Here is a 12,155-nt window from a genome sequence, read left to right as displayed (position 1 = left end):
GGCATGGCCAGCATGTGATGCATCCGGCCCGTGGACCAGGAATTTGACATCCCTGGCTTAAGTGCACTTTTTCCAGCCTTCTTGAACAGATAGATACACAACTGAACCCAGTGAAGAATCAACAGTACAACATTGTGTTTCTTGAACACAGTCTATGAAAAAAGCCTGAGAGCCACATAAATTTGGGGTTTATGTCAGGCTTTTGATTGGAGGCTTTTCTCCAAAGTATAGTTTAATGTTCACTTTTTCCAATTGGCGACCTACCGGAAAGTACACGACACAAAATTATAGAGGGACATTACATTACAAACAGTAACAACTTCCCCATAGCGAATAATTAAAAACAAAATGAAATTTACTTCTCATGTAGCTACTTTTCATGTAGGCAGCAATATATGATGGCTCTGGCTTACCCTAAATGACCCCTTGCTCTCTCTTTTGTCTCAAGTCAATGTCAACAAAGTAAACCTGCTCTTGTTTTTGGTTAACGTAGACTGTAAGCTTCATAGCTTGGGGAAATTTACAGAAAATACAAGCCAATTATGGGACATAGGAACATTTTGTTCTGTGCTTGTGACAAAATTCTGGTTTATGCAAAAATTTGGTCCGAGCTCTTGATGGTAAAAAACTTGCTTCAAGTTCAGATCTTTCTGCCCATTCCTGGAATTGACTGAGCTTGTGTAAACATTTAGTTGAGCCTACAAAACTCTTCATTTCCTGGGCCAAACAAAGGAATGCTACATTTCAGAAAAATGAAGGGTGAATGCTAACTTTATTCTGTTTCTATTAGGGTCTCATGTCAAACTCCCAATATTTAGCAGTTAGAGGCACTTTTAGCTGAATGCAGTAGTGGTACCTTCAATAGTAAGCCTTGGAAAAATAGGTTCTCTCCTATGCAGACCACTACATTGTCCTCAAATTTTACTCTGGATCTGTGGGAGAATCTCCAAAGCATTTTTGAGAAGGAGATGCTAATAAAATCCTCCCAGCTTGCAATTTTAATTGATCTATAAAAACCTTTGTTTCAAAATTTATATAACTACCCTAAAACAGCTTGCTCTGTTTTTGGAAAGTTATTTCACATCTTAAAAAAAGAAAAAAACAACAACGCTTAGGCTGTTATATATCTTTTTATATCCTAATATTTTCTTTATTTTCTCATGAAACATTACCAATTCAGCCCTTATGAAAACTTCAAAGACTTTTAAGGAAGTTAATGCTTCAAATTTATAGACATGTCCAAAATACTTTCAAGTAAAATCCTAGTTTAAAGGCATTTTTATAAATACATTAAAAAAAAAAATTCTATGTAAACTAATATAGTGATTGGGTGGGAATGATGTAAGTTTTAAGATAAGAGTCTTCAAATCAAGCTTGATTCCCAGTGAATCAAGCTTGATTTGAATTCCCAGTAGGGGGCGTGCATAAGCGCACCAACGTGCCTACCGTCCCTGTCCTATTGTTTTATATATTTTTTATTTTTCTTATATGTATCCATGTATTCATAACTATGTTTTTACTTGTACCTATTATCTTGTAAGCAATTGACAAATAAAAATAAATAAAATTAAAATAAAATAAAATAAAGATTACAAGAATTGATTTGCAATTCCCAATAACGCCTACAGTCTTGGTATATCCAGGAGCTCTTCCATCCAGATAGTAACCATATCTATAGCCCTGTATGGTTTCTGAGATCAGCTAAATTTGATTATTGGTTTTTACTGTCCAGTTCTAAAATGGGTCATCGTAATGCCAGTTACACAATTTTAAAAGATAGTTCTAAGAATGTTTGGTTAGAAAAGGATTTAAGCTTTATTCTTGTGAGAAGAAATATATCTACAGTATAATTAATCTGAAAAATGCCCTAGTAAATTTAAATTGATATCAGACCTTTTTATCAATGAGGTTAATGAATTATTAAAAATACCTTAGCAATTACCTTTACATATATGAAAAGACTTTACAATACCTGTATTTTTTTCACTTGGTTCAGTCACTTAGGTGTCTTGATTTATGCATGTAACAACTTGCGACCAGAAGTCTGGTCTCAATTGTGATCATAAGTCAAGCACCACAACTAAGGGATTTTTATTCTGAATAAATTTAATAGCTTCTGTTTTGAGTTACATGAACAGAATGGGCTCCAGCAGAGACAATTGCTGACCAAAGTGGAGCAAGAATTTTTGCCAATTCCTTCTGTGTAAGTCAAACTACTGCCTACATAGATTAAAGGCAGTCATCTTAAGAGAGAAGGAACAAATGTTCAGTAACAAAAAAAGGAGAATCCCAGAAAATGACAACCTATCCTTATCAACGGCATATGATAAATGGAATTCCAAAATAATGTTTGTTAAAATTTTCCATTAGCCTCTGTTTGTATTCCTTAATGCTCCAACCCAATTTTTGACATTTTTAAAATACAACCCCATTTTGATTTTCAGTACACATTCTTCCGAACTTGCTTTTCTAGTGATAATTTTCATGAGCTCATGATTATATCAATCTTAATAAAATTTCAACATTTCATCTTTGTGCATTGTACAGTGTTGGCTTTTAAAATACATAATCAAAAGAGGTCTAAAGAAAAAAAACTATATTATCACATGTGTTTAATATTTAAAAAGCATAATTAACAGTGAAAATATTGCAGAAAAAAGGGCCCTAAATAAAATGGCTTAAGTCACTTTAAGAATTACTAGATTTCAGATGATATTTATAATATTTTAAAACTGTCAAAATAAATTCCTTGTTTTTTATATCTCTAATGCATTCAAATGTGGTTTAGTTTGTAATTTACATATTATTTAGAATTTAGGAATATTAATTTTACATACACTGGTCTTTTCAGAGAACGTAGATGTAGATGTAGAAGCACGCCTTTTGGAACTCTGTGAAGAAATAAAGGTATTGTCCCCTAATCAACATATGTCCAGCTTCAAAAACCCACTGATCAATAGGAAGAAGAGGGTGTTCAAATAGATATACACTAGAAAAAAGGGAGAGGCAAATGCTAAAATTAAAAGTATAACATAATGTATTTTCCAAAGCTAGTCAATCATCACTGATAGGGTATTCAGAGAGGCACAAAATTTACCAAAGAGAACACTTAAATTATTAAAGGAACAGAACTCTCTTTTTGAAGAAAAATGATAATTGTTAAGGACTGATCAATTTAAGAAAAAAAAAAAAGATAACGGTATTCAATTAACAACTTCTAACAGTTGTAGAGTGCCACGTAAAAGAGAGGACAGAAAATGTCTATGTGCTGGGGATGTAGCTTGTTTAGCTGTGTACAGATGATATGGTGGCAATCATAATCTCTGAAAGGGGATTCATAAATTTTTCAAAGATTATTAGGTGTTATTCCTAAGTGGAAGTGTAAATTCAAAGTCAATATTCACTGGAATCCATGAGCCAACAATGTAGAGGGAGGGTTATTGTCTCCTTGCCCATTCTCTTGGATTTCAGAAGCCTCATCTGATTAGCCACTGTTGAAAATCAATTCCTAAATGCATTCACAGATGGTTCTTAATGTGGAAATTACCTGAGATGTTGAAAGTAATTGTAATTCAATGTTGTAATTCAAACAAAGACAGAAACTAAATATATTAAAAAAAGTTTCAGTGTGGCCACTTGAAAAAAAATCCATATAAATTTTTCAGATAATAGCCATTCTACTTCTAGGATTATAGGTTTGTTGGTTTCTATTGGTGCAGAAAATGGAAAATCCTGATGAACTGGCAGAACTTATAAACATGAATCTTGCACAGCTGTGCTCTCTCTTGATGGCTTTATGGGGACAATTTCTGGAATCTGTTAACTTCCAAGATGATGTCATTGCACTATTATCACAAGAGCACCATATAATGCGTGTATGTATTTATCTTTTGTCTTTCAATTTATAAAAGTAACATTTATTTTAGTTCTGTTCTAGTAAAGCTGAAAGTTAAAATATATCAGTTTAGCTCATTAAAATGTTATCTCCTTAAGTTTATAAATTATTTTCTAAAAGGTTAAAGTTATTAACAGTGGATTAAAGCTACTAAAGTTGTGTAAATCTATTCAACTTTATAAATATCTATGTCAAGCCCGAAATTGATAACATATTGATAATATTGATAATTAATTCTTAACCACTAAGTTGTCTGGCTAACTAAAATTTTAAACATAAACCTTAGAAAATACCATAAGTAAAGACTGGCAGCAGACTTTATTATCAGCCTAAATTCTTCATCTGTAATCTGGATAATATTGGAACTACAGTAAGTATTGATCAAGTTAAATTAGAAGCTTCAACATTTCCCCAGTTATCCTACAGATCCTTTTAATTTGTAGACCTTGATTCCATGTAAATGAATTCTAGTGGCATCTGAGTCAGTTACTTCGACGAAGCAGTGAATTGCACTATAAAATTCCTGTACAGTATATGAATAATTAATTTTAACTGCTACAAAAGGAGACAGGATAAGAAGCAGTTGAGGTAGACTAAAAACATGTACTTACAGGATAACGGAATAGCTAAATTAATATGCGTTTTAGTTCAGGGACTGGGAATAGAAATATAAGCTGATCTTCAATAAATCAGTTTCAGATGCATAGAAAGTCACATGGAGAAGTTAGTATTTATTATATATGGATATCTATGATGTTTGGAAATGTACTGAGGGCTAGGAGGTTGAATTTAGATGACTAAGAATAATGGATAATATTTTTTTAAATAAAACTAGCATATTTACTATGAATAAATCTTTCAGATCGGAGACATTGAGTAGAATGTGTAGCCTTTAAGTGTAAACCAATGGTTTTTCTTTGAATGCTCCCCTGTTACATATATCTCTGGTTGACAATAAAGAAAAAAGATAATAGCCAAATATTGGTTATTTTTTTAAAAAAAAATCCCTATAATTTTATACGTAAGCATTACTATATAAGTATTGTATATATCTGATTTTTAAAAAATTAATTAACCACCATTATTTTAAAATGATGACATAAGTACACTTCATGTATTTTTTTGGAAAAGTAAAGCAAATTTAAAACATATCTCAAAACATTTTAGGTACGCAGATTTTCTGAAGCTTTTTTTTGTTTTGAACATCCTCGGGAGGCAGCCCTTGCATATCAAGAGCTTCAGTAAGTAACTTTTTTAAAAAAATGATTGAATCAGAATTCCTAAACTTACTGTCTTTATGTTCTGTATTGATTTAAATTAGTTAATTCTGTAATATTTAAAATAGTAAAATATATTCTGTAATGTGTATCTTTAGCTCTCTTAGTGACTTTTGTCAAAAGCTATCTTGGCATTCACTGAAATCTTATATCATTGGAGTCTTCTGTGAACAGTTGTGGGAAGCAGTTCTTTTGGTGCAGTTCCCCTCTTTTCCTACAATGCCTTATCTCCCTCCTGGTCCCTTCCTGATGGATAAAAATTTCTCCAGATTCAGGGATAAGGAGGAAACTGACAGAAAAGAAGGCCAATCTGTTTTCATTCCTTTCCTGTCTTAGAACCTTCTATTGGATCAAATAGCCTTCCCTGAAAAAAGAAGATTTTTTTAAAATAGACTCAGTAATAATATTAAATACCATTCTCAATCAGTGGTATAATGAGAGACTGTTAGGACCAATTTTTCAAGTCTCTCCTTGGGTAACTGGCAAAATAAAATATGCTGTTTACATTATCTAAGCCATGAGTTCAAAAAGTGTACCCGCCAAGAAATACATGAGTGACACTGTGCTTAACTGCTGCCATTTCTATTGGTGATGTAGATAGATTGCCTTCAACTACATTTTAATTGCACTATAAGTTACATGTTTACTTTTTGTGACTACTTTAACATCAACGGTATCTTTCAGTGCCCAGAGTTACCTTCAGATGTGTACTGCAATAAAAAGCACTTCATTCTGTAGTTCTCTCCCACCTCTCCCAATTGAATGCAGTGAATTAGATGGAGATCTGAATTCCTTACCTATAATCTTTGAAGATCGGTATCTAGATTCTGTCACTGAAGGTAAGTCAGAAATATTGAAGTTAACCTTGCTGGAATTAAAATTTTTTTTGACTTTTTATCTTGCAAGGTTCTTATTGAAAACAAGGATTGAATAAATTGAAATTAAACAAGACCAGAATAGGCTAATGCAATTGATTTTTTTTTAAGTAAAGGCAATAAATCTTAAGATTGGGAGTTATTTAAGTAATTGTATATAGCATTGCAGGGAGAAGATAAGCTAAAATCTTATTGACATTTGAAAATTTTGTCACGTGCCACATAATATTTCCCTTGCTTTGTTTTATAATCTGATTTCAGTGAATTTGCTAAAGGTCTATAATTCCAAAGTACCTTATTTATTTTATGTACAAGGAATTCTGGGTTCATTCCATTGAAGCTAGATAAAATCAGAAAAGTTTTCTGCTTTTTGTTACATAGACTAATATAATATTATTCTAATATGATGAAGAAGTCATAAGCAGTTGGCCTTTATCTCAAAGGTACCTGATCTTGAAAGAATTGCTTCTTTAATATATATTTTAAATCTTTACCATAATATAGTAAAATGTCTTTTGCTATTGATTTCATGAGCTTATTCTAATTTTATTTTTAATATTTTGTCTCTTAATAAAAAGATGTGGATGTTCCCTGGCTAACTATTCAGCCAAAGTCTGATTCCAAGAAACCAGATAAACAAGATACTGAAGATAATTTCACAACTACCTTTTTGAGTCCAGAGTTGAAAAACAAGCATTTGGTTGCCTCAGAAAGTGAAAAGCAGTTTACAAAGTCCACAAAAGGAAAATGTGAAGATATCAATAAGTCCAAAGTTAAGGTTACCAAATTAATAAAAACAATTAAACCCGAAAATCCAAAAAAAGTAGTAAAACAAAATTCTAAAGATTCTGTTGTCCTAGTAGGCTATAAATGTTTGAAAAGTGTAGCACCAGAGGACATAGCCAAGTGTTTTGAAGGAACTTCTTCATACAACGAGAAAGAAGTATTGGATGTTACTACTGTTGGTGAACATGTCTGTGATGCAAAAACCTCCCCACAACAAGTTGGTCAAAAGGAATTTAAAGATGAACAAAAAGTTATTAAACTAGAAGAGAATGAGGAAAACTTGCATACTTCTGTCACATCTCCCTGTGCAGATTCAGTCAGTTTGGGTACATTTTATAACCCCCAGACTGGAATTGATGACAGTCATGAGGATAGCAGCTTGACATCCAGAACTGTTGCTGAAAAATATATTAGTTCTTCTGGAGTTACAAAAATAGAAGTGAAACCATACTGTAGGAAATCACATGGAGGAGATAAAGTGTTTGTTCGAATTGGATCAGGGAAAACAGCAGAACTTACATTTGAAGGTTCAGAATCAGAAAACAGATCTAAATCAGAAGAGGAACTATCACTCGAAACAAAAGTTGTGCAAGAAACAGACTTCCAGCATGCTGAGGATTCTTTAACCACAGCTAATCAATCAACAAAAGACATTCCCACTACAATTTTAAGTGGAGAGACTCTTAAATTGCCTGATGTTAATAATACCTATGCATCATCTAGGTTCTCGGATTCTGGTGTAGAAAGTGAGCCAAGTTCTTTTGCAATGCATCCAAGTGCGGATACAGCTTTTGAAACTCCTCAAGGCCAAAGCATGTGCAACAATGAAAAAGCATTTCCTCAACTTGTGCAAAAACCAGATGTCATTATTAAAACCCTGATGGAAAGTCACTGTACTGAGAGCACAAGCGCAGTTAGTGAAATACAATCTTCTCTGACATCTATAAACTCTCTCCCTTCTGATGACGATCTTTCCCCTGAGGAAAATTCAAAGATATCCGTTTTACACGAATGTCAATTAAGGGACAGTGAAACGGTATTAGACTTGGGAACAATTGATTTGACAAAATGTGATGATATTGATGAGCCCGATATTTTGCCACCTCACTGTATAACATATTTTGAACAATCAGACAATGAAACTACATGTTTGCCTTCCTTAACCTCAAAAATCAAGGATCCTCAACAACTGGTTGAAGATACAGCTACAGCTATGAATGCTCACGGCCCACAATTCAGTTTAGACAATACATGTAAAGATTCCCAAAGATTAGAGGAAGAAAAATCAAGTGAAATTCCTTCGGCAATTGTTTATCCAGGAAACTCCTGTGTTGTTTCAGGTTCTGTAAGTTCCTGTGCTGATAGTATGAGAAACACAAGTGAAAGGAATATTGATAAAATGTTAGAACAAAAAGAAATAACTGATAAGTTATTCATTACGAAAAATCAAAATCTTACACACTTGAAGGTCCCCTCGTTAGAAAGTAGTACTGATATATTAAAGCAAGGACTTGTTGAAAACTACTTCGGCTATCAGAATAGTACAGAGATTTGCAATGTACATTCTATTGACAGCAGCAATCTTGTTAGCCCTCAAAGGGGAACCTTATGTTCTGCTTCCCCACAGGAGGAGGAAGAAGAGGCTCAAGATCAAAGCATGGTTGAAAATGGTTATTTTGAGGAAGCAGAAGATGGCCTTTTGTACAAAACTATAAATGATTGTCTCGAGAACTTTGATCTAACAAGTGAAAGAGGTTTAAGAATAGAAAGTTTGTCTAATGAACTTTTGGGAAATGAGACAAATACAGCTCCATTATGCAAGCCAGATAATTTGATTTTTCCTCCAGTCTTGAAAGGATATCCAAGTAGCAATTTATGGTCCACCCAGGATAAATCCAGTTCTTTTTCCAAGCAGTCCAGCACCTCCTCCTGTAGTGCAATTTTATCTGTTCCCTGGTATGAATATTCTCCCAAACCACAAATGCTAGCGTAAGTGGATATTGTATTGTTTGTTTTGATGTCCTATAGTTGATATTTTGATTTGTAAGATTCCATGAGCCTGAATGCATGTCATATATATCAGTCTACTGACTCTATCAATCAACACTTTAAAAAATGGGCCCAGAAGATATTTTAAAAATAAAGATGCACATTTTTAATTGTAATTCAGAAATAGCATTTGCATATTGTTTCTGATAGTTGCTATTTTCATCATTTTGCTTGGTCAGGAATTAGGATTATTTATTAAAATAGTAAGCATTTTCCTGTTTGTTCATAAGGACTATAACTGGGAAAGCAGAATTTAGCTAAAGAGAGTTTACTGGTTTAGTAGACAAAATTAGGATATGCTAAAATCACAATCTGAAGCATTTCCTAGAAGAACTTAGATATTTTATTGTATGCAGATAATGTAACCATCCTTTAAAAAAAAAATGTACTTGTGTGTGTGTGTATAAAGGAAGGTTGAATTCTTGCTTTTTAAAGGGAAGAAATTGTTTCCAGTTACTAAAATTAGTTACTGGGGCTGCAGATTTTCCCAATTACGGGTAAAACTGGATGGCTGGTAAGATACATATGAATATCTTATTTTGAAATTGTATACTTTGGTTTATGCGGAAAATGAAATTGGGAAATTGAGATAGCCTGACAGAGAGCCAGCACAGATGAAGGTGAAGAAATCTCGCTTTTTTAAATACAGTGCATGCAAAAATATTGGTAGGTTATTGTTATTGTTGTTATGATGGTGATGATGATGATAGTGATTTAATCTTCAATTCAATTCACAGTCTGGACTGGTAAAAATTTAACAGTTCAAGTCCTAACCAAGGACCTAAGAGCTGTTAAGGTAACGTCTGAGATATGGGCAGGTCCGAGTAAGATGTTTTTTTTTTCAAAGTCAGAATATTCAGGTCTGATAAGTTCAAAATTTTCATGTATCTAGGCAACCCTTTGGGTATTGCTATAAGGGCTCCTACTAGTATTGGTACAACCATTGATTTCTTCCAACACAATTATTATTATTCATTGTACAGTCATCTAGATGCTCAGACTGGATTTGGCATTTTTTATCCACCTATTTATCATCTCTTTGATGTTTGATGGGTGTTACTATTATTAAATATAGAAAACTGAGGGCAGAAAAAGACCCAGTGGTCCATCAAATCTGTCCTTTTGAGTTTTTTGTTTTCTTTTTAATTTATGTATTATGTTTAATTTATAATTTATGTATAAATATTTAATTTATGTATTTATTATATTTTATTTATTTGTATTCAGATACAACTAAATAATTGTTCCTGAACTTCAGAAAGAATTTATTCTTAAATTTTACTTTATTAAAGCAGACCTGCTGATCTGATGAAATTTCTGATGTGTTGACTCAATATCCTTGATGTTGTAGTCACAACATATTTGAAGGCTAGTAAGCTGGAAGAGAGCTTTAAGTTTGTAAATTTCTACAAGCAGAAAGCTGCTTCAGTATTAACACAATATAAGTATAGCTGTGTGACATGAAATACTAATTGCTAAGGAAGTTGTGTTCAGGTACAATAGGTTGATGTTCAGTAATCTTGTGAAAGTACTGAATATTTTATTCATTACAGCAGAATGCTTTTGCAAATGTTATTATCTGAAGCTCACATAACTGGAAAATGTAGACATAGATTCAGGACAGAAATTCTCTGTAAATTTTTCAGAGATTAAGATTTACTGAGCAATCTATGATACTGGTTTTCTAGTCAACTTTATTAAATTAATACATGAAACTTGAACACCTATAATTTTCTTATTTTAATTTCCATGCTGAATGATAAAAAAATCTATTAATTACAGATTCCTTCATGCTAAAGAAGAATTGAAGCAACTTCAGCTTCCCGGATTCATGTACAGTGATGTTTCCAGTTTAGCATCTTCCATGCCTTATTTCAGCACAGAAGAAGAAAATTCAGAAGATGGAATACATCTCATTATCTGTGTGCATGGCCTAGATGGTATGCTGTGGAAGCTGATAATAAATTAGTAAATACTTGAAATGCTGGATTTCAAATTTAGTTTAAATAAGAGAACATTTAGTCTGTGTAGTACAAAATATAAGCAAATCTCTAAAAGTAATTAAACTAAAATGCTAATTTGAAAACAGTCAAATCAGCATTTCTATCTAGTTATTGCTAATTAGGATGCTGCTTGTGTTTGGTATTATCCTTGCATTGCATAAAATACCAAGTATTTTCTTTTTAAAATAAACACATGCAGTTATATAAATTTCTTGTTCTCAGCATGATGTTTAATGTAGGTAATGCAGTGTTAATAAAACAAGGCAGCTATCCAAATGCTTATGGCAAGTTATAAAATATTGTCATAAAATATTGTTAAATTGCATTGTGCATGTTCTATTTTAGGTGCCATTTAGGTTCTTTAAATATTTAATTAACATTTCTACAGTATTAGATGTAATTATTTTAATTTAAATGTGTTATTTCTGGCAAGTAAACCTTTCTAATATCTGAAATTTTCCTTTATTTTAGGTAATAGTGCCGATTTAAGATTAGTAAAAACTTACATTGAACTTGGTCTTCCAGGAGGTCGAATAGATTTTCTGATGTCTGAGAGAAATCAGGTAGTAGCACCCAAGAATTACTGATTAATTTATAATACCTCATCTAGAGATATCTTATTTAAATTAATTTATGTGTGAATCTTGCTGGATGACTCTCCCATGATCTCATACAGATATTAAAAAGGAGGGAAGAAAGGTCTGAGTCCTGAGATACCCCACATTACAAAGTTCCATTCCCATTTCCAACTGGAACTGACCACTGAGAAAGGAAACAGTGCCCCCCACTTGTGACTCCCAAAGACAGTCCAGAAGGATACATGTTCAGTGATATCGAAAGCAGCCAGGGAATCCAGGCAGGATAGGATATATACACCCAATCCTCCACCAGCATCTCAGTGCTGTATCCTGGCCTGAACCTTGACTGAAAAGTCTCCGATATCCCATATTCTATTCAGGCTGGCTAGATGTTGTACTTCGCCACATTTTTGAGTGTCAGAATCTTTACTTTTTGTCAATACAATCATTTGGTTGGGATCAAATCAAACGTTTGCTTTTTAAACATCAAACATTAAATAAGCTATGATCAGCTATGGCTAATTAACCTTGAATTGTTGAATAAACTAAGTTTGCCTAACATAATGGTTTGTGAAGATACATGCTATGTCTTCCAGGCTTCAGTCTTTTAAAGCAGTTATAATGGTTCTGCTGCACATAGTACTTTAGTTTGGTCCCATTCAGTTCCACTCTACTCTATTTTTGTATTACCT

General features: G+C 32.9%; 1 protein-coding gene across 6 annotated transcripts in view; it reads left to right on the top strand.

Moving 5' to 3' along the window:
• The window catches only part of FAM135A (family with sequence similarity 135 member A), a 52,404-nt gene that overhangs the window by 32,133 nt on the left and 8,116 nt on the right, over positions 1 to 12,155 (top strand). For 3 of the 6 annotated variants that reach the window (XM_087915676.1, XM_087915683.1, XM_087915699.1), the window contains 7 exons: positions 2,852 to 2,907; positions 3,720 to 3,875; positions 5,063 to 5,136; positions 5,857 to 6,011; positions 6,626 to 8,822; positions 10,665 to 10,822; positions 11,357 to 11,448. In XM_087915676.1, coding sequence (XP_087771802.1) covers positions 2,852 to 2,907; positions 3,720 to 3,875; positions 5,063 to 5,136; positions 5,857 to 6,011; positions 6,626 to 8,822; positions 10,665 to 10,822; positions 11,357 to 11,448 — 2,888 coding nt within the window. Of the gene's footprint in view, positions 1 to 2,851; positions 2,908 to 3,719; positions 3,876 to 5,062; positions 5,137 to 5,856; positions 6,012 to 6,625; positions 8,823 to 10,664; positions 10,823 to 11,356; positions 11,452 to 12,155 lie in introns of all 6 variants that reach the window. The other 3 variants (XM_087915666.1, XM_087915690.1, XM_087915669.1) reach the window with 1 other exon arrangement.

This window comes from Pseudonaja textilis, chromosome 1, assembly GCF_049901715.1.
Source record: "Pseudonaja textilis isolate UNSWEBS1 chromosome 1, rPseTex1.2, whole genome shotgun sequence".
In the NCBI taxonomy this organism is placed as follows: Eukaryota; Metazoa; Chordata; class Lepidosauria; order Squamata; family Elapidae; genus Pseudonaja; species Pseudonaja textilis.
This window is presented reverse-complemented; position numbering and strand designations above follow the sequence as displayed.